Source organism: Humulus lupulus, chromosome 6, assembly GCF_963169125.1.
Source record: "Humulus lupulus chromosome 6, drHumLupu1.1, whole genome shotgun sequence".
NCBI classification, from domain to species: domain Eukaryota; kingdom Viridiplantae; phylum Streptophyta; class Magnoliopsida; order Rosales; family Cannabaceae; genus Humulus; species Humulus lupulus.
The window spans coordinates 26,807,165-26,830,890 of NC_084798.1; the positions used below are offsets into that span (position 1 = coordinate 26,807,165).

The 23,726-nt window shown below is 39.0% G+C and overlaps 1 protein-coding gene and 1 long non-coding RNA gene across 2 annotated transcripts; both read right to left on the reverse strand.

Annotated features, from left to right (window-relative positions):
- Nucleotides 1–5,004: 5,004 nt before the first annotated feature.
- On the reverse strand, nt 5,005–23,469 carry LOC133781948 (2-oxoglutarate-dependent dioxygenase 19-like). Its single transcript, XM_062221064.1, has 4 exons — nt 23,162–23,469; nt 22,854–23,089; nt 5,528–5,855; nt 5,005–5,408 (listed from the first exon to the last, which is right to left on the reverse strand). The coding sequence occupies exons 1-4, from the start codon at nt 23,387–23,389 to the stop codon at nt 5,163–5,165; spliced, it is 1,038 nt and encodes a 345-aa protein (XP_062077048.1). The 5' UTR covers nt 23,390–23,469; the 3' UTR covers nt 5,005–5,162.
- On the reverse strand, nt 6,496–22,616 carry LOC133781949 (uncharacterized). The gene is made up of 2 exons (XR_009870291.1): nt 17,052–22,616; nt 6,496–16,947 (listed from the first exon to the last, which is right to left on the reverse strand). It is a non-coding gene; the product is annotated as an uncharacterized LOC133781949 (long non-coding RNA).
- Nucleotides 23,470–23,726: the final 257 nt, after the last annotated feature.

Here is a 23,726-nt window from a genome sequence, read left to right on the forward strand (position 1 = left end):
GTGTAAAGGAGAAAAACTCTGCAAAATAGTTAATTAACTGGAGCATAATTAACGCTAGATAGATAGCTTGTACCAAAGCTTTCAATCGAGAGTTTATAAGAGTGATGGATCAATGAGAGAAAGAGTGATGAGCGGTTCATCATAAGGATTAGAGCATGAAGGAGACAAGAAGAAATCAAAAAAGGAGATTGAATTATTAGAGAGTTTGGGAAAAACTAAGGAGAAATAAATCAAAGAAAGAGATTGAAGAGAAATAGAGAAATGATCTAAAAATGACCACAAATCCACTATAAGTTTATTATTGCTAAATTTAGTGTAAAATCATTTTACATTAAAATATATAGATATAAAAAAATCGTAATTAGAAAGAAAATGAAACAGAAAGAAATAGTAAAATTAGTAAAAAAAATGTGAGGGTCTTTTAAATCTAAAAAGTTATTTACTTACTATATCTAAAATATGGACAATTATTAAAACTTAAAGAAGAAACACAGCTATTTTTATAATTTCTCTATAAGTTTATTTGTCAGTATTCTATGGGCCAATGCTTAATATTAATACTAAGGCAAATTTACACAAATACTAATTCCAAAAATACCTTAAAGCAACTTATTTACACATACACTATGCCACATCAACAGGGTATACTAGAATTTGAAAAAATTTGGGAAATCCTGCTTCTCAATTTTGTTATGTTTTGTTAGTTTGTAAAAAGTTACATTTTGGTTGCTTATGATACAAGTAAGATACTGATTGATTACTTTTTTATATATAAAAAACTTTATTTTTATATTATATTATTTCAGATACCTTTTGATTGCCTCCAAAACTTATTTGTAAAAATATATCAATTAGTTATTTTTAGGTTATATTATTGTATCTTATTATTTAAGATACATTTTGGTAACCTTCAAGCTTATTTCAGAAAGTAATGAGTTGTCATATAGTATAACAAATTACTATATAACTTATTAATAAAAATTAGTTTAGTATACTCTACAATAACTTTTAATAGACTTTTTTAGTTACTCATGTAATTTACATGTCTTATTATTCAAGATATTTTTACGTTACCTTTAAGCATATTTTAGAATCAAATTAGTTATCATATTGTATAAAAAATTGCTCCTATTATTCCAAGTTGCCATAAAAAAAAACCTTATTAAAAAATGATATTATTTAGTATACTACATAGTTACTTTTAAAAGCTACCAATTAGTTACATTTTGATATATGACTAAATTTTTGGGTATGACACAAATCTAACTTAGTGAGTTACCAAAATGAGTCTTCTTACATTCTATTTAAAAGTTACCAAATAGTATCCTAAATAATCTATTTTAAAAATGTTACTTGAAATGGTTCTAACATAGCTAGTTTTAAAGTTATTTAGAATACCACATGCTATATTTTAAATGTAAAATAAGAATACACCTTTTGGTAACTTTTCAAACACAACAAAAAAATCCATCCCAACCATCTTCTCTGGCGACAACAAGAGACACATTTAAACAAATATAATGCACATTTTTGGACTCCTTTGATTTAATTTTTTTTTTACTTAAATAAATTAAAAAAACAGCTATAAAGTTACTTTTCATATATAATAGAAACTATCAACCAATTTCCAAAAATAAGCTTGGTGTTAATTAAGTAAAATAAAGTTCTTTGTAGAATGGTAACTAATCGATAACTAATTGTTGTTAATTAACTAATTGGTTTAAATAAGGAAAATAAAGTTCTTTGTACATAATAGAAACTATCAACCAAATAGTTGTTTTTGATTTCGGTGACGACGAGAAACATATGTTTTTCACATATCAAAATATACACTTTGAAGAGTAAGTCGCAATAGTATCATTCTTGAGCCCAAGCAACTAAGGGTATCCTAAAATTTTATTTTAAAATTGTGGAGAAGAAAGAAAAAAGACAGAGAGAGAAATAAGTAATATAATGTTATATTGCTTGCAAAAAAATGGTAGGAATAATAATATATTTGAAATTAAGAAAGGTCTAAGTATTTTTGGAATTAACATGATAAAAATGGTGCCAAATGTAAATTTAACTAATATTAAAGTGCAAGTACTAGTTTCAAGATATGAAAAGGGAATTTAAAAAAAATATAACTTTTAGACCGTCAATGTGCAAAAATAAGGGAATTATATTTTTCTTAATTTGTATGGGAAAATTTATTATAGAAAAAATAATTAAAGTATGAGAAACACAATTAGTAGCTAACTAAAATATGAAAATACCACATTTTTTATCATAGTTATGTTTTCTTTGATTTTGAAGGTAATGTTACTTTATTTATTTTTCAATTTTTTATTTTTTCCTTCATTTTTTAATTATCTTTTCAGTTTTTTTTTTTTTTTCCCTTACTTATTTTTTCTTCCAATTTTTTCTTTTTGTTTTGTTTTCTACCAACTTTTTCAAACATCTTTTTTTTTCTTTCCATTTTTCCATTATTCTTCTTCTCATTTTTATTCATTTATCTATTTTTTTTCTTTAATTTGTATTGTTTTTTTTTTTTTTTAGTTTTCTTTCTTTTCTTTTTTTCATTTTTTTCCTTCTATTTTTTCTTCATTTTTGTATTTATTATTTTCTCCTTCCATTTTATTTTTATTTTTTCACACAATAGAGATTTTCTTTCTTTCTTTTTTTATTCTTTTATTTTCTTTTTTTTATTATATTTTTTTTTCAATTTTTTTCCAATTTTTTCATTCCTATTTTTTTTCTTTCCATTTTTCTATTATTTTCTTCTTCTTCTTTTCATTTTTATTCATTCATCTGTTTTTTTTCCTTCATCATTTTTGTTTTGTTTTGTTTTTTTTTTCATATTTTTTTAGTTTTCTTTCCTAAGTTTGTTTTCTTTTTTTTTTCTTCTTCATTTTTTGTACTTATTCTTTTCTCATTCCATTTTCTTTTTTTTTTCTTTTTTTTTCACACATATTTTAACATTACATAATTATTTTACTATTTTATTTATTTATTATCTTTTATTATTGTAATTTTTTTTATAGTTTTTTCCACTATATGTGAAAAAAAATTTCAAAAAATTCAAATCAATTTTTTTAGCTTTTTTTTTTTTTATTGTAACCCTTATAGGAACACAAAATTTGGAAAGAAAACTAATAAAAAATGAAAACGTGAATGGGTAACCAGTTACCCACATGAGAATATTCAAATCTAGAAAAAAAATTATATGAAGAAGATGGGAGAGAAGGGAAAGAGGGTGGATCTGATTTTTTTTCTATCTTCAGATATATGTGGTAATTGGTTACCTTCCCGTTCTTTGTATGTATATTTCTGGGGGTAACTGGTTACCTTAACGTTCTTGGTGTGTATATTTATGGGGTTAACTAGTTACCTTTACATTTTGTTGTGTGTGTATATTTATGAGTTCTTTATGGTAATTAGTTACCTATGTTACTAAAATTATAGTTACTTTTTCTTCCTTTTTTAATGAAGTGTTCTTCATCTTTTTCATTCAAATTTGATGTTTCTTTTCATATTTAATCTGAGTAATCTGTCTGGTAACTGGTTACCCCTCTTATGGCAGAAGGTTACTCCTCCCAGGGTAACTGATTACTCCTCCTGATACATATTATTTAACCTAGCTTTATAATTTCTTTTAAATAATTGTAAAAGATCAATCAAGTAACTGGTTACCTTACTCATGATTTGAAAATAGAAACGCATAATCTAAAAAAAAGGAAAATTATTTATAATAAATAAAAAATAATAAACCCAATTCATATTACAAAAAAAAGATTTTTTTTTTCAAAACAATTTGATATAAAATTAGTTAGACCAAAATAATATAAAAAATAAATAAGCTAAAAAAATAATAATCAAATTACAAACATATCTTTCCAAATTAATAAACTTGATTAAGAGTAAAACTATGGCATAAACCAACTTTTATACAAAAATATGGGAAAATAAACCCATAAAAGTGAAAATTCTTAAAAAAAAACCATATATTAACTCTTTTTTTTTCTGAAAAAAAGCCATATTTTTGCAGGTTCTATTAAAAATCTCATATAAAATGTAATTTCGTCATATAAAAATGAGTCCAGTATAGATTTATTATCAATAGCTTTTTTTAAGAATTTTTTCAATGTAATATAAAGTCTAAAATGTTATAGTGTAATTGCTTATAATGAAATTCGGTATATGTCTAAACACATTCCAAATTTGGATTTTTTGTTGATTACAAAACATTAAATATAGTGCTAAAAATGCACAAAATCAAATCCAACTCAATTGTATTTATCCCAACATAATGTTGTCAATCTGAAGTACCCTAGCAATAGCCAAAAAAATTTCTTTCCTATTTTACTTTTTATATTAATATTTAATAATAAATATATATGTATATTATTTTATATATAAGATAAAACAATAAAATAATAAAGAATATACATTTTGGTGTTGTGATTGGAATATAAAAAAAATAGTGTTAAGATTCCTTAATTTTGGTGTTGGTGCAATACTATATATGGTGTTATGGGCTGGAGATGACCTAAGGGGCACCACTTATGCCCAACACTGCAAAGATGTGGCGTACTGTTGTTGGTGCAATCCAATATCGAGTCCCACATATTTGTCACCTCATATATTGTTGGACACCTTAAGATGTCAAATAACAACACTCTAAATACAAAACGTGTCATTTTGAGTGGAGATTTCTTCTCCATCTCATCTTTCTCAAATTGTAACTTTTATGAATTTTTATATGTTAATTAAAAAGTCTCAAACTCCATCATTTGTTATGTTATAATAAAACTCAATGTCTTTTATATCATATACGCAAAATAAATATACATATATAATATTGGATAATTTTGTGCTGCTCTTCTTATTTTTTATTTATTTATAATTCTAATTTTTTTATATAAAAATATACGTCAAAGTTATTTAAGATATTCTATAAATTTTCAAAAAATTCTGAATAATTGTAATGCAAATTATTCAATTTTTTTTTAAAATAGAGTATCCTAAATAATAACAATATACAATATTATATAAAAAAAATTATGCCATAAATACAAGAGGGTACACCAATACAGTCTTTTTTGGAAGATGCATTATAGAAACTCTCTTTCATATTTGTTTAACTAAGTTTCTTTTTTGAAATAAAAAAACAAAAAGCACAACTAATTTCGAACACGATCCAAGATGGACTTATCACAAAGGTTGTTACTCTGTTGAAGTTGCACATAATCCTTGTATTTGATTCCAATGAATGCTGGTGATTGTGAATGGCTTTCAACCAGCTTTGATGCTGGCCTCACAACTGTCTCAAGGGCTGGTCCATTTGCTATGGCTAGTGAAATTCTTGTGTCATTGCTGTTCACTACGGCTCGATGTACAACACTCTTGTACTTTCCATTACTCAATATCTAAATCACAAAACAACCCATCTATAAAACCCAAAAACAAAGTTATATATGAAACTATAAAGTATGTACTGTATACATCCAATTAATATGCATATATATATATATATATATATTGGTACCTCAAGGTGGTCTCCAGTGTTGACCAAGAAGGAATTGGGAATAGGATTCACATTGACCCAATTGCCCTTGTGCTGAATTTGAAGGCCACCAATTCCATTCTGAATAAGAAGGGTCAAGAGGCCATGGTCTGAATGAGGTGGCAACCCCATTGCAAGCTCTGGCTGAGGACATGGAGGATATAGGTTTGCTATAAATATTTGTAAACTTGAATCAACATTAAGTGTTTTGTATATGTAATTGTCTTCCAAGTCTAGGCTCTTTGATATTCCTTCAAGTAAGCTCACCACCACTACCCGTATCTGCTTCAAGTACTCTAATGCAATCTCACTTCACCAATACACAAATAATTTTTTTTTAAAAACTATTCGATAATTGAAATTTGGGATTTAAATAGGAAAACAATAGCTTTTTAGTTACTTACATATGCATTCACACACACACTACAAATTTTTTTACTTTTACTCAACAAAATTTAGCCATCTTTCATTTTCTCTAGCTATACATAATGTATATGTCGATCGATCAAGACAAATCTAAGACTCCATGAAGATATAATCACCACTACTTTCAGTCTAGATATATATAGTTTTTGACCTTTTAATAGTAGTTACCGAAAAAATATATAATATAATAAATAATGTTATATATATATATAGTTTGTTTATAGTAATGGGTGAAAATAAAAAGCTTACGAATAAAAGTATAAAACGCAAATATCATAATTTGTTGTGACTAAATATGTTATTAGCCACAGATAGGTTGTGACTAAGAGTAGGGGTGAACATTTGACCCGTAAAAACCGCCCGATCCGCAACCCAAAAACTCGATTTATGACAAAACCCGTCGGATTCGGGTGAAATCTCGTTCGAACTCGTCATGACTCGAGTTGGATTCTGGTTTTGAATTAAGGTACTCACGGGTTCAAGTTTAGACCCGAAACCCGAAATTTATAAAAAAATAATTCTGCTTTTTTTTTTTTATTATTTTTAATCACATAGACTAAAACTAAAAACAAAACCTTAAAAAATAGAGTACCCCGCGACCCTTTCTCTTCTCTCTCTTTGGCTACTCTACCCGTGTGCCTCCCTTCGCCACAGACCCACCGACTAGGCCACCACACGGCCCTCTGCCCAGCACCACACGACCTCCGCAGTCCGCAGCTCCGCCCAGACCTCCGCTGCAGCACCACATGCCCAGACCTCCGTCGCAGCTCTGCCTAGCTCTTCCACGTCGACGCAGGCCACATCCACCCACAGCTGCCGACAGCCATAGATCCCAACGACCCGACTCCTCCCTCACGCTCACGATTAGTGTAGGTTGTATAAAATATATTGTTGTCAATGTTTTGATCATCCGACACGTGGAAATTTTGAGTAGTTAGTGACGAGCCATGGAGTCCTCGGGATGCAAGCTCTTTAGCGTGGTCCAGTCCAGCGAAATCGAGGATTTATCTAGATGAGGCTATCCCGAGGTCTTCCCTTTGATGAGGGTGTCTTCCAATGAGACCACGCTTTAGGCTAGTCTCTGAAGCATGGATATGCATAGGTGTGGGCCTCGAAAGGATCATCTGACAACTTTTGTTGATCCGATTAGTGATGTCGAGTTCGTACACTCGGCAATCAGCATTTCCCACAACGCCGCCTGGCATTTCCCATGTGGATTCTGCGGGGCCCATTTCATAACCCATGGGCAAACATGCGCCGCACCCTGACAGTCACACATATGTTCCCTATAAAGTTGGTGCGTAACTTTATGCAATGGGCCCCGCAAAATCCACGTGGGCCATAGTCATTATTGTAGCACGACCCTTTGTGTATTAATTTAATATTAATACCCTATTATTTATGAGGGATGATTAGCATTAATGACCCCAGCTCCTACAAATAGAGCTGGGGTATCTCCTTGAAAGCAGTTGGATGTTTTAGAGAGAGAAACTCTATACTTAGTGCAATATATGTGCTACCTGAGAACCACCATTGAAGCTTGCCATCTCAAACTTCAAGCTCGCTAAATATAATGAAGACTCGTGGACTAGGGTTCTTTTATAACCTGAACCAATTAAAACCTTGTTCTTCCCTTGTTTATCCTTCATTTCTCTCAAATTAAGTTGGCAGTGAAAAAGGCAGTCAACATTTTGGTGCTTTCATTGAGAGCTTGAAGGAAGCTTGGAAAATAGTCATGGTTACCACTCAAAGGAATGCTCTAGACAATACTGCCCCTCACGTTGTAGTTGAGGGAGGAGAAACCAGTCACTTGGCGCCGCTAGACCACCCAGACGCGGTGGAGGACTATAACGAAAATGTCGAGTACGACGGCATGAACGACAACATGGATGACAGGGGCGATGATGGATACTATGAGGAGGAATACCCTCATCCCATGGATGCAGAGAAGACACCAAAAATGGCGGCGCTCCGTGGCCAGGTGGCCACCCAATAGTAGAAGATCGACACCCAAGAGGGTAATATTGTCGCCCTGTAGGAGATGGTTAACACCATGAGGGCTACTCTGGTGGCCCAAGGGCTGCTAGTGGACCCCCATGGTGCAGTACCATCTGGGTAGCCAGCTGGTGTGCCTCCTATGCCACCAACTGGAATGCCACATGTCGCTCCAGCCTGTGTGCCTCTTGAGCACTCAACTGGGTTGGCGCGAGATCTGCCAGCCGGTGTGCCTCCCGTGCACCCAGCTTGAGTTGGAACCCCACCTACGCCATAGGAGCATCGAAAGGGTAAGGTTGAAGATAACCCTGCTCTGAAGCCAAAGAAGGCACGCCAGAACCCCATCGATAACCAGGTCCCGAGGCCAGCTAGCATAGGTGAAGGCCCAGGAGCCTGACGATGTCGCTAGGCCACTAGTGCACATGGAGCCTAGGGCATTTTCCCCAGGCGCACCAATACAGATCACATGATGCCCAAAAGTGGCGTCCCCCAGGCACCTATCCATCCCCACAAGAACAATGGTCGAAGGGGCAGCGTGCAAAATTTCCTTGTCAGCAGAAAGCACGACCCCAACATCTCTGTGAACAATGAGAATGTTGAGTTTGATGGGGAAATGAAGGTGGCTCATCCCAAGGACAATGGTGCATTTCAAGGCCAAGCTAATCTGCGGGAAAACCTTAATGCTCGTAGGTGCAATAAGACCCACGGGCGTGAGCATGCCAAGAATGGTTCATTAAACCTCAGAGACAATCTCAACGATTGAAGGAGAGATAACCTAACATAGAGCGTAAACCAAGACTGTGACCCGCTTCATGCGAAATTGGAGAGCCTGAAGAGGATCATGCTCAAGATGGCCTGACGACAAGGCCACGACTTTGACTCAGAGGAAAAAGATGGGGAGTCATGCACACCTCATATAGTGGAAGCCCATTTGCCGTAGGGCTTCAAAATGCTAGCCATCTCGTCTTATGACGAACCGACCACCTCTCAAAGTTCAATAGACTGTTGTCGTTGCACCGCATCTCCGAGGACGCTAAGTGTCATGTGTTCTCGATAACTCTAACGGGACTAACAGAAGAGTGGTTCAAGAAACACCAACCAATTTCCATTCAATAATGGCACCAACTGTCGGCTTCCTTCCGAAGATAATTTTTAGCAGCATGAAAGGTGAGCTTCGAGGCCAATGCATTGGCCAACATAAAGCAAAGGCCTTTTGAGACCTTCAAGGCATATATTAAACGCTTCAAAGAAGAAGCTATGAGGACCAAGAGGGTTGACAATGGCCAACAACTGATGGCCTTGCAGGACGGCATTCGCTCGGGGTCCCCGTTGTGGGATGACCTATAGTGGAGAGGATGTTGACAGCTCAACAACTTCATTCATTGAGCACAAGAATACATCAGCTGGGAGGATGCCTAGATCAGAGCATTCGGAGGGCCCGTTGCCTTTCCCGCTCTGGCAACACCTAGCCCCATCACTTTGAGGATCCATTATCCGCCTTATGCTCTTGTCGAACCAAGTTTGGGGGGAGTCCATTCCAGTCTGAGTGTCCCACCAAGTGGCTTTATTGCCATGTCGACCGCTGGTTTCAGTACGACTCTGACGGGATACGGGCGACTCCCACTGGGTATAGTGCTTTTTAGCCTGCATTCAGTGTTGAAGTTTTCGCTCCATCCCAATTAGCCGCACCAAGTTGGACCCCTAGCAATAATATATGTGGGGGTAAGGGAAAGGGCTGAAAGCCCAAGGGAAATGGAATTTCACAGACTAAAGAGGGAGCTGCCTCTAGTGAGAAGTATGTCTTGCAGTACTCTGAGTACACTGACTTGATAGACTCCTGTGAGAATATCCCGACAAGTTTTGTCATTTTCATAATGATATAGGGCACCAAACCAACGAGTTTCGCCAACTCAATGATGAGATCGAGAACCTCACCAAGTTGGGATACCTCCACCAGTACGCTCGGAGTGGGCCTTGCCAGCCACCGCCCCCAGCAGCATGAATACGTGCGCAACCTGCCACTCCTATATCTCTGAGGCCGGTGCTCATAGCTCGGCTGCAACCGATAACAAATAGGCCCCCTCTGGTAAACGACAAAGTGGGGACCATTTCGAGAGGACCCCACCCGGGGGGGGGGGGGGGGGGCACTTTTAGAAGCTCACCGAACAGATATGCGCAGGCCTTAAACCATGATGATGAGGTGCTAGCCTTGACTCAAATACCATCCAAGATGTCGCAAATGACTGAAAAAGTCATCACATTTTCCAAGGACGATGCTCAGAGAGTTCACTTCCCGCACCATGATTCTCTAGTGATTGAGAGCCAGGTGTACAATAAGATGGTGGCTAGGATCCTGGTGGAGAATGGGAGTTCGGTGAATCTCTTGTTTAAGTTCGCCTTTGAGAAGATTGGTGTGACCATAAGTGACCTGTCCCCATGCTCCTCAACTCTTTACAGATTCTTGGGAGAGGGTCTCATACCAATGGGCCAAATTAAGTTACCCGTGACACTGGGGGAAGAGCTTCGCCAGGCCTTCAAGTATTGCACTTTCGGGGTGGTGGACTGTCCCTCAGCGTATAATGCCATTTTAGGACGTCTGGCCCTGGTGGAATTCAGAGTCGTCACCTCAATTCGGCATCTGTGCTTGAAATTCCACACATAGTCAGGAATTTTTACAGTCTGAGGAGACCAGAAGGCAGCGAGGCAATGCTATAACATCTCCCTCCGACAACCAGTAATGGTAGTTGAGACAAGGGACCACGAGCAGTCTCTTCCTGAGAATGTGGATATGATAGCATCACTGGCCGAAGGGGCAGATGGGTTGGACCTGCAAGTTCAAGAGAAGAGGGCGGTTGAGCAATTGGAAGAAGTTGAGGAATTGGCTCTTGACGCGACCATTTCTGGTAGGAGAACCAAGATTGGGAAGAATCTGGATGAGAGAATCTGAAACTCGCTCCTAGCCTTCCTCTGAGAAAACCAGGATGTCTTCGCCTGGTCTCATTCTGACATGACAGGCATTGACCCAAACATCATTTGTCATGCGTTGAATGTCGATCCAAACGTCACTCTAGTCCAACAGAAGCGAAGGAAGTTCGACTAGACTAGAGCGGAAGCCCTAAAGGCGGAGATGGACAAGCTTTTTGCGAACGATTTCATCCGAAGCGCACAGTATTCCAAGTGGGTATCCAATCCTGTCCTCGTGCCTAAGTCAAATGGCACCTGGAGGACCTGCATATACTTCTCAGACCTAAATAAGGTCTGTCCTAAGGACTGTTTCCCATTGCCGAATATCGATCTGATTGTCGATGCCACCTCCGGTTATGAGCTTTTGTCCTTCATGGATGCATACTCGGGGTATAACCAAATTTCTATGCATGTCGCAGATCAAGAGCACACCAGCTTCCGAACAGACAAGGGAGTTTATTGCTATAAGGTGATGCCCTTTGGGCTAAAGAATGCTGGGGCCACCTACCAAAGGCTCGTAAACTGCATGTTCAAAGAGCAGTTGGGGCGGAATATGGAGATGTATATGGACGACATGCTGGTGAAGTCTTGAACAACCTTATACCACATGAGGGACCTCGCGAAGGTGTTCTCAGTGCTTCCCAAGTTTGAGATGAAGCTAAATCCTCAGAAGTGCACTTTTGGAGTTGCCTTGGGAAAGTTCTTGGGCTTCATCGTCAGTGCTCGAGGAATAGAGGCAAACCCCAAAAATATTAAGGCCTTGATCAACATGTCATGCCTACGAAGGCATAAGGATGTCCAGAGCCTCACTGGAAGGATCGCTGCACTGAGCCGCTTTGTTTCCAAGGTGACGAACAAGTGCATCCCTTTCTTCAACATCCTCCGAGGAAGATAGAGGTTTGAATGGACGGAGGAATGTAAGCAAGCATTCCAGTAACTAAAGGCTCATATGGAAAACCCTCAGATCCTATCAAAACCCATGGACAAGGAACTCTTATTAATCTACATGGCAGTTTTTGAGAATGCCATGAGCGCTGCCTTAGTCTGCGAGGAAGGTCGTGTCCAAAATCTCGTGTATTATGTGAACAAGAGGCTCCTCGAAGTTGAGTCCAGGTACCTGCTCATGGAAAACTTGACCTTATGCCTGATGGTGGCTTCTTGGAAGCTAAGGCCTTACTTCCAGGCACATCCCACGTATGTCGATGGGTCGTTGAATGAAAATGGGATCGGGGCATGTCTCATTTTAGTGTCCCTCAAAGGGCACAGGGTCCACAGTGCCCTAAGATTATGGTTCAACGCCTCTGACAATGAAGCAAAGTATGAGGCGCTAATTACTGGGCTTCGAGTTGCGCTCGAGCTTAAGGCCGAGGGCCTCAAGGTTTTCAGTGACTCACAACTAGTAGTTAATCAAATTCTCGGGGAGTACCAGGCCAGAGGAACAAAAATGGCCGCTTACCTAGAAAAGGCCCAAGAGATGCTACAGGTCTTCAGAAAATTCAGAATTCGACAAGTATCGAGGGAGCAGAACTCGAACGCTGACGCCTTGGCCAAGTTGGCAACCACCAAGGATGCTAAGCTAATCAATGTAGTCCCCATCTATTACTTATCTTCTCCAAGCATCTCAGAACCTGAGGGAGTGGAGATAATCCAACCCTAGGATGGGTGGATGGAACCCATAATCAAATATCTAGTCTTAGGGGAGTTTCCACATGACCAAAAAGTAGCTCGTAAGCTACTCTACCAGACACCTTGGTACATTATCATGGACGGTAAGTTGTACAGGCGAGGATATTCCTTGCCTCTATTACGGTGCGTGTCCAAGAAAGAAGCCAGCATGATACTCCGGGAAGTGCATGAGGGCTTTTGCAGGGACCACGTCAGGGGGCAAAGCCTTGCCAATAAAATCTTGAGGCAGAGCTGCGATGGATTATGTCAAGAAATGTGATAAGTGCCAACATTTTGTAACCATACCTCGAGCTCCTTCGAATGAACTCACTCAGATGACGAGTCCTTGGCCCTTCGCGGTCTGGGGCATTGACCTTATCGGGTCACTGCCCATGGGAAAAGGAGTAAAGTATGCGATAGTGGCGATCAAATACTTCACAAAGTGGGTCGAGGCCAAGCCACTTGCTACTATCACTTCCAAGAAGGCTCTAGATTTCGTCATTAAGAACATCATTTGTCGCTATGGGCTTCCAAGGAAGATAGTCTCCAACAATGGTCTATACTTCGACAGCGAGGTGTTCACAGACTTCTGCCAAAGACAAGGAGTCATGAAAAGCTTCTCTTCCATCGCCCACCCACAGAAAAATGGGCAGGTGGAAGCAATCAACAAGACACTCAAAGCCACCTTAAAGAAAAGGCTTGAGCAGGTGAAAGACGCTTGGCCCGAGGAGCTACTTAGGGCATTTTGGAGCTACCACACCACTGCCTGGACCTCCATCGGACACTCGCCATTCTCAATGGCCTATGGGTATGAAGTCATGCTCCCAGTTGAAAGAACAATCTCCACGCACCGACGAGATACATATGACCCGATCACAAACCCTAGTTTACTGCGAGAATCCCTAGACTCGTGGAAGAGCTCCGTGAAACTTCTCAGCTTCAGGTAGTGTTCTACCAGCAGAAGGTAGCCATGTATTTCAACTCTAAAGTGAAGGATAGAAAGTTTGGGGTCAGATATTTGGTGTTGCGAAGAGTCTTCTTAGTCACCCAAGATCCCAGTGCAAGAGTCTTGGGTTCTAACTAGGAAGGTCCATACCAAGTCGAGAGCATTGTATGTCCGAGGACATACAAATTGGCCAGACTAAATGGGGAGTTGATACCCCATGCCTGGAATGTTGAGCATCTTCTCTGGTATTACTAGTAATATGAGCAGTGAAGCATGTTGATTTTTTTATAATCTCCCTTGTAGCATTCGGGCACATTTATTGGAAACAGTGTAGATAAAACACGGGAAAGAAAAAATTTGTTTGTGTTTCTACTTATATTTCTTAATTTCCTTTATTATGTATGTGCTACGCGTAAAACACCCTCTCACTGGCCTGGATAACTGAACGCAGATTAGTCTCCAATCACTTGGGGGCATGGAGTTGGGGTAGCTTCACTCCTCGAGTGGAACAACCAAGGAAACTAAGCTTGTCCAGCAGGGTAAGCCTAGTGTCACCACCCCAAGAATGGAAAAACCTAGGAAACTAGTCGAGTCTGGCCTAAGAGACAAAGCTTGTTCCAAGTAGAGTAAGGTTTAGCGTCTAGAATCTGGACAAAGAATATTAGTATCGCAAGAACGGACCTGCATCACCTCCCATGGACATTGCACCCAAGGAGCTCTGATCAAGTCCTTTAATCTCGAGATGCGAACAGAAGACCTAGTACTCTGTACTTGGTCTCGGGGTAGACTTGGGACGCCTCCTGTGGACATTGCGCCTGAGGAGTTATGCCCAAGTCCTCCATATGCCTCGAACATTATAGCATTGGGAAGTCCATGACATGGGGAGCTTGGCTAGTTGATGAGTGAAGCACCTTTAGTGTCATGGGATCCCATAGCTAAATGGCCGGACTGAAACACGGTGCCGAAAGATTCGAATAACGCAAGATTGGATTTGGCATATCCTCCCGAGGACAGCCCGAGTCATTGGTACTCGGGCACTAGTAGAATTCGCCTTAAGACTTGAGCAGAATGCTCTACGAATACGGACTGAGGTTACCTCCCAAGAACACTGTGCCTGAGGAGTAACAACTCCATCTTATGATGTCGAGATGCGAACAAAGGTTTGGGTCGTTGGAACTTGGGGCCAGACCTCGAGCACTTAAGATCAAGCCACGATAGACCTAGACAAAGGGCATGAGCTCAGCCTCCTAGGCTTGGGATAATGAGTCACAACTTCCAAACGACTAGGCCCCGAGCTGTGTAATCGAGGGGCAAATAAAAAATCCTAAGCTAGCCCACCAGTGATCATGTCCCCGGGGGAAAATAACTTAATGTGAATGACCCCCTAAAGCCCCGAGTCATTGGCACTCGGGGGCACGAGATGACATTAAAGTTACTTCCAAGGACATTGAGCATGGAGTCCAAAACTAAATGTCGTAAGTGACGAGCACTAAGAACCCTACAGTACAAGACCTCCTAAAGCCTGAGTGGTTGGAACTCAGGGGTGTAGGATAGTCGAGTGAGCACCTTCACTTGACACCACGTAAAAGTTACTCTTGTGACCTCAAGCCTAAGATGAAACACTACATGCGCAAGTACCATAGGTGGGCCCCCTCCTGAGTCGTTGGAACTCAGGGACGTAGGGTCACGTCGAGGAATCACTTGACCTTGCGTTAAAGTTACTCTCAAGGAATGCGAGCCTATAGAGCAACACTAAACACATACAAATTGCCTAAGTACTAAGAGAAGTCGATAAAATCTCAAGTCTTCAAGACTAGAGCGCAAGACCCGATTCAGTGTCTTGGGACTCTCACGACTATTGTAGCCAAATCCATGTTGCATATTTGTTAAAGGTTAAATTCAGCAATAATAATGCAATCATGGCAGTAAAGTAGTGAAGGTTGCATAAGTTTAAATGGAAAATAATCACAATAGTGCTCGGGGGCTCGATCGTTGATTGTCTATACCCCAAAAAATTATGGCACGCATGCCTACTCAGCTAAAAAATTATACAGACCAAAATTACTGAGGCCCTAGGTCTGACGGGACCTCCACCACCATCTCGATCACAAGGTCGGCTTCAAGAATGTGACTCGTTGCCAATGCCTCCTTCTCCTGGGCTGCCATGGCCTCTTCTGTTTCAAGATGCGCCTCGAGCTTTGACTTCATGTCGGGGTCCTCGATGAATGAGAGATCAATGTCTATGTTGCTCTGCCATGGAACAAAGAGTGTATCGCCAGCCATCAAATCGAGGTCCTTCTCCAGTTCTTCGACTCGACGACGATGGTCTTCAACAACTTTCCTGGTTTTCTCCTGCTCCTCAGCACGGGCTAGAGACTTTGCCTGACTCAACTGGAGCTCTTTGTGGGCTTTGTTCAGCTCTTCTTCCATGGCCTAGGTGCGGCCTGCATCATCTTCCAGCATCTTAGAGGAATTTTCCTCTAAAGAGGTTAGCTTCGACCGCTTGGTGGCTAGTAGGTCCTCCGCCTCGCTGACATGGGCCCTTGTGTTTTCCACTTTTTTATAGAGCCAAGAATGTTCCTCCAAGGGGACTGCAGTCTCCCGAAGCTGAGCCAGTTCTTCCTGAGCCCAGGCCAGCTCCTCTGAAGCCACCTTTAGCTCAAAGGACCGCATCAGCATGATGTCCCCAAGCCGTTGGTTGAGGGCCGCAGTTTGTCAGATTAGAATATCAAAATCAGCAAAGTAATGGAGAAATAAAACACTAAAATGAGGTAGAAATTAAGAGACTTACTCTCAAGGAGGAACGCAACTGGTGGTTATCACCACAACCTTGTTGTCTCTACCACAACGGGCGAAGATGCTAGAAGGCATCTCGCATAGGGACCCCATTAACCTTTGCAGAACTTCTACACTGAGCGGAACAACCCTATCTCCTATTTTCCCCTATGAGGTAAGGAGGGATAACAGAATTATTTGGCCAACCTTCGCGTAGAAACTTAGAAAGTAGTTTTAAGTCCGTGTTGCTCTCCTCGATGCGGGCGTTGTAGTACTCTGTGACCCGTTTGAGCTCCTCTAAGTCCTCCCTGTCATAGAATTCTGGGAAGACTATCAACTGAGGTGCCTTAACTAGACAGGAGCCAGACACATCAGAAGGGATTTCCTTACCCTTCCCAAAGAATCCTCCATCTTAGGGGAGGAAGCCTCAAGGTCAATGACCTCACCAGGAGCCGACGTGCTCGGATTGAGGACCGGTGGAGGAGCCGCTGAGAATGCTTGGGCAAATGGGGCTGGAGTTGCAGTGATCGGGGGTAAGGGCACTGCAGCTGATGCCGTCATGAATCTATCTCAGAGAATCTTGACACCCTCTGATGCTTCGACCAAACCAAGTCGGGCATGCCCATGCTTTCTGCACAAAGGAAACAAACTGATTATTCCTTCGGAAGGAAATGAAAATCAAAACAAATAAAAAATACATGCGAGACCAAGTATAAATATCCTCGAGGGCCCCACCATAATCAGGCTCCTCACAGTGGAGGACAAAATGGGCGAATTCGCGGATGAGTCAGCCCATTTCCTGCATCAGATTAATCTCGTACTAGAAAAACCACGTGGTATGCATGGTCATCATCTCGCTAAGAGGCACGAAACCTTGGGGATGTATCTTCCTCCTCAGATTATAGAGGAACACATCAATGAGGTCCTGGTAGTCTTGATACTCCTCCTTGAACCAGCGACACCCTAAGACTTGGCCGCACTAAAGAAGCGAGGGAGGAAATGATGAATCGTCTGGACTAGTTCCCTCCCCTACATGCTTATCATAATGAAGGATGATTGGAGATTTACCTTGAGGCATGAAAGATGATTCAATACATTCCTTGAGCTTCGCCTCAAGGCCTTCATCTTCCTTTGCCTCCACGGCGGCTTTGATGGCGAGAATGCTCTCTGCGTGCTCCTCACGAAGGCACTGCATATATTGAAATTGTGCCTTGGCCTCCATATATCCCGTGTGTAGCCTCACCACCTGTTGAGACTACCTCGAGTCCCATAATTTGTTAAGGACCACCGGGCTTATGCCCTACCCCACCTGAAATAGCCTATACTGTCGGAGATGGGCCTCAGTGACAAGAAAGGGGAAATCTAACTCCTCGTCACGAATAGTGTTCATCATTTGAAACCTTTCATCAAAGGACTCAACGAAAGGGGTGCGACGATAAGGTTCTGATAAGAGATGTTTTAAAATCAAGGATCAGTTATGAGTCGAATACTATCAGACGAAATTACGCGAGGACAAAGGTGCTTACCAACTGTGGTAAAGTCTAGGAGTAGGGTAGGATTGGTCCTCGTCGGGAACCCATCCACCCAGAAGAATTGGTCCTTGTAGTTCTGAGTGTGGTTCTTGTTGCCGCTCGGAGCTTGTAGCCTCTCCCTGGAGTCATATGCTTCATCAGGGTGTAGTACCCACCTTTTTCCCCTTTCTTTGAGCACTTTCGAAAGCTGTAGACGTACAATATTTCGGTGGGGGTCGAGGTGGGCAAGTTTTTCCTCTTGTACAAAATGTAAAGTCCCACCAGTACCCGATATCCATTCGGAGACAACTGGAATGGAGCTATGTCGACGAACTTGAGGAAGTCAACATAGTAATGGTGCAGTGGCAAGGTTGCACTAGCCTAGAGATGGGAGGAACACCAGGGCCTAAGCCCATGAATGCTCTCGTGCGCCTTCTCATCTTCCCGGGATAGGTGCACTAGCATCTCACGGGAATCCACCCCATAATGGTCGAGAATCTTCTCCAAGGCACCTCGATGCCATAGCTTGCTCTGGATGTCCTCTGCCTCAAACCCTATGGCAGGGTAGGTGTTGTTCGACGGTGTCGGGCCTGCATTAGCATCTTCCTCAAAGAGGCCAACTCGAAGAGAAATTGTCGCTACCGGGTCAGAGCCCTCTCGTACCACGAGGGCTTGACTGCTGCTAGTCACTTTCTTCCCCTTCACAGGGTGTTGCCCCGCTTCTTGGGCCATTTGGAGGATCTCGACAGCAAAGGCGTAAAATCCTTGTTTATGTAATTAGTGAAGGTCCTTGGACATCTGAGACAACAAACCAAGCAGTTAGCACCCTGTTCCAAAGAAAGATCGGTCCAAGCGAGAATCCATAAGACTGCTGCTTGGGGAGGAGAAGAAAGAATTTCTAAAGGCTCGAGATGTCCTCGGGGCCGAAAAATCATCACCAGAGAACACCACCATAACTTATGAACACTGGCGAAATCAGGGGATTTTCCAGATTCCGGTCGAGTGTTCAGAAAGGCGAAAATTTCCCAAGGTAGGCAATAGGCCATTTTGGCCACTCCTAACGCAAAAATGTGCCTGAAAAGACTTGTAAATGGTCAAAAATTTCCCTCAAACTACCACAAAAAAAAAAAAAAAAAACCCATTCCTAAGCATGCACCTAAATTCCCTAAGTAAACCTAACAAAAACATGAAGCCAGCAAATACTTACTCGAGAAGTAGTGACAGTATGTGCTGAAACAAGTTCTGACTCTGAAGAACTGCTTGTCGTTCACCTAGAAGTGCGAAAACTCTCGCCAGTTGTCCAGACTTGCAGAAGAAGCTCCAGAATGATTGAAGGACTGGGAAGATTAAGAAGAGAGAATGTGGGGTTTTCAGATTTTAAATGGTAAATGTGTTTGCTAAGAGGCGGTTGTTGAGTTTTATACTCAGAACTTGGAGAGGAAGCACCTATACCTCGACCGTTGGATTGCCCACGACGTGGGCACTCAAGAGTAATCCAATTGTCAGATACTAAAAGGCACAGATCATGCTCATTGGCCTTGGGAAACAACGTCTTGGGTATGGGGCAAAAAGACACCTATGGTACGGAATAGACATTTTGAGTAGTGTAATGGACTTCTCATTAATTGCACGGATTGATGGGCCCAACAATGGAGAGTCAATGCATGGCGCGAACTTTTGAGAAAAGTCAGAAGAAGCCCAAGCGTCACCTCCCGAAGACCCTTTCGAATTACTCCTCAATCAAAGTCTCCACTGTCCGAGGATGAGTGAAGACTTGGGGGGAGAATGTTGTCTGTGTTTTGATCATCTATCACGTGGTAATAGGGAGTAGTTAGTCACCGGCCATGGAGTCCTCGTGATGTGAGCTCTTTGGCATGGTCCATCTCGGTCGAATCGAGGATATCTCCATATGAGGCTATGTCCCGAGGTCTTCCCTCCGACGAAGGTGTCTTCCAGTGAGACCGCGCTGTAGGTCAGTCTCCGAAGCATGGATATCCACAGGTGTGAGCCTTGAAAGGATCATATGACAACTTTTGGTGATCCTCGATTAGTGGTGTTGATTTTTTACACTCGACAATCAACATTTCCCACAACGCCGCCTATCATTAGCAAACGTGCGCTGCACCCTGACAGTCACATATATGTTCCCCATAAAGTTGGTGCGTAAGTTTATGCAATGGCCCCGTAGAATCCGTGTAGGCCATAGTCTTTATTGTAGCACGACCCTTTGTGTATTAACTTAACATTAATACCCTATTATTTATGAGGGATGATTGGCAATAATGATCCCAACCCTATAAATAGGGCTAGGGTATCTCCTTGAAAGGGCTTGGATGTTTTAGAAAGAGAAACTTTGTACTCAGTGCAATATATACGCTGCCTTAGATTCACCATTAGAGCTTGCCATCTCAAGCTTCAAGCTCGCTAAATAATAGAGACTCGTGGACTAGGGTTCTTTTATAACCTGAACCACGTAAAACCTTGTGTCTTCCCTTCTTTATCCTTCATTTCTCTCAGATTAAGTTGGTAGCAAAAAATACAGTCAACATATGTATATATGTAGATATATTAGATAAATGTATAGTTAAAAATATACATATATATATTAGATAAATGTATAGTTTAATAAATAATAAGTTAAGTAATACTTAATAATTATATGTAATTATGTATATATATTTTTTAATTGTTAATAATATATAATATAGGTTATATAAATTAGAAATCAGAATAGTTATTAGTGTAGGAAAATAAGAAAAAAAAATTGGTAAAAAATAAAATATGGCTATTGTTGTTGGTTTATGTATTATGTATGTATGTTTTTTCATTTCTTGAGAGTTAAAATCTGTCTATTGTTGTTTGTTTGTGTATTGGTTTTATTTTTTAGAGTTAGATTTTAATTGTGTTGGAAATATGCCTAAAAGTTATTGAGAAATTGACAATTATTTATTTTTATGGATTTACAGATTGGAGCGGAATCGGAAATTATAGATTGCTTGTAATAATTTATTCGTGCCTTAGTTTACTTAGTGTGTTGTTATTTATTATCTTTGATTTATTTTCTTTAATAATTTTTTTATTTGAACATTTGAATTTTGAAAGGAAGGAAGGAGTGGTCATACTTACTACTAATATCTTTCATTGTATTTTGGATTTTCATGGACTTTATGTTTATGGTTGTAGAGTTATAGACTTTATTATGGTTGCAGTTAACTAGTTATGGACTTTATCTTTGTTTATGTTTTTAATTTGGACTTTGGACATTAGATAATAGATAATATGTGGTAAGGGATTGGACTTTATGCTTAACTTAAGTGTTTTAGTATATTACTTTTATAGGTTGTTTTTTTAAATGCATTAAAATCACCTTTATTTTCTAATTTCTAATTTTCTATAAACTTATGTTTCATGATTATTTTTTTTTTCAAAAAAACTACCAATGCACAATTCGTAAAAAAAATCAATAGAACCAAACTAACAACAAACTTTAAAAAAAAAATCATGTGAAAAGTAAAAAAAAGTGTCAAAAAATAGTATTTTTGAAAAATTTGTACCTAGGCCCAAATCCCAAATTCGGCCCAGCCCAGCCCAAAACCCGACCAAACCCGAAATCCGAATTCGAATGAAACCCGAAAAATTCATATTAGATTCGGTACGACTTTCCTCCACCCGAAACTCGCATAACTCGAATCTGATGCACCGAAAGCCGAAAATCTGACCCGTCTGCACCCCTAACTAAGAGTATGTTGGTGAAAAATTATATTTAAATATTTTTTTTCAAGTAATTTTTTTATACAATAGGGATTTGATCCACTCACCCCTCCAATATACACTCATACACACAACCAGTTGAGCTAGCCCCTCCAGTGGCGTCACAAGTAATTTTTTGTTTTGACCAAAAATAAAATCTATGTTTTTTTTTATAACTGAATGAGTAATTTTTTTGTTTATATATTTTTAGACTCTGTGTTTTGAAAAATTACTTTTTAGACTCTGTAAAATAATTCAAATAGATTCTTAAATCCTATTTTAGTCAAAGTTTTTGAACTAAAATCACAAATAATTTACCAAATAAACAATTCAGAACAAAAACACAATCATTCAGTCTAATAATTGTCTTGTCATATTCAATTTTTTCTTCATCAAAATTGGGTTTAGAAGTCTATTTGAACTATTTTACAAAACACAGAGTCCAAAAAGTAATTTGTCAAAACACAGGGTTCAAACAGATAATAATTGGATAAACACATGATCCAAAAAAATATAAACTTTTTTTTTAGTAACACTTGAAACTTACTATAAAACAATTACACCAAGTCCCATTGGTTAAAGTAATAAGAGGTATCAAAGACGAATTTACCACAATAACAACTTGAGGAATTAATTTAAACTAAAAAAATATAAAATTATTAAAAAAATTCAGTATTAAATATATCATGTGGATTATGGTGGATGAAGTTAAAATATGCTCATTTGAACTAGTGAATTAAAAAACTGAAACAAAAATGACTTATTTGCAGCAAAAATATCTTACTTAACTTGTATTTTACACTTAGGTCTTCAATTTTGCATTCTTTAGTCTTTTTTTTTATTTTTTATTTTCTAGTCAATTTTTCAATTAAACAATACAATTGTAGCAAAAATCTTGTAAGGTTTCATCTGCCTTTTGCACTATAGAATATAGATATCTTACTTTGTTTTTTTTTTTAATATAAGATAACTTCAAAGTTCATTAAAAAGAATATAGTGTTTATAATAACTATATTCAAACAAGTAGAATTTATTTTTGTTTTAGAATTATTGTTTATATATATAAAGCATATATATTTTTTTAAAAACCTAAATTATAAGAATGATCTATATAAATCTAAAATATTAATATGAGAATAATAACATAATTTTTGTGATTTATTATTCTAAATTAAAGAAAAAGTCAATAAATTCAAGTGTACGTAATGATTGATAGAATAGTGTGTAGTATATAGTCTTAAATTAGAATAGTTGGTCAGTTGAAGATTGATATTACCTCAACCCAGATGGCTTATTAGGGAAATGGAAGTGAGGATGAACAAGAACCTTAAGAAAATCCCTCCAATAGGAAACTTTCTCAACCGATGCATTGAAGCTGGTGCCGTATCTGATTGGGTCCATAACATGTTTACCCTCAAACTCAAGCTTCTCTTCTTCACTCAGATCAAAAAATTCTCTACACCCTTCTATCACTCCACTCATCAGTCTCTCTGGCACACCATGATTGGTCACCTATTAATGACACCTTCTAATTAGACTAAGAAACTAAAAACCAAATATCAATATTCAATATAGTTTGATTACCATGAAGAAGCCCCAGTCTTGACATGCTTTGCCTAGTTCAGTGATGGTTTTGGACCGTTGATCTGGATCACCAGAGGTGAGGAGGGAGAGATCAATGATGGGGATTTGGAGTTGTGAGTGTTCGAGTTGTGGTTGAGTTTCATCATTGGGAGTTTTGGGGTTTGCAATATAAGTGGGTGGAACGGAAGTTAGGTCGGGTGATTCAGCTAATGCTTTGATTGAGATCATTTTTTTGGGAACAAAATTATGTGATGATGATAAGTTTCTGAACAGAGAAAACGAGAGAATAATGGAGATAAAATTGGTGATGATTACGTAGATATAGTAGAAGACAAAGCAATATAAAAAATAAAGTAGACATGGACATGTACTCAAAATATGTACGACTCTACATACCACTTGATGTTTAGCACAATATTGCTGCTTATTTTGACCAGAAAAAATATATATTTTTTAAATCAAACTAGAAAAATAGGTCATTTTGGGAAAGTCTTCAGTGAACAAATATGCTATATATATCCAGAGAAAAGGCATGAGAAAAATCCAAGAGAAGGAAGAGGAAGAA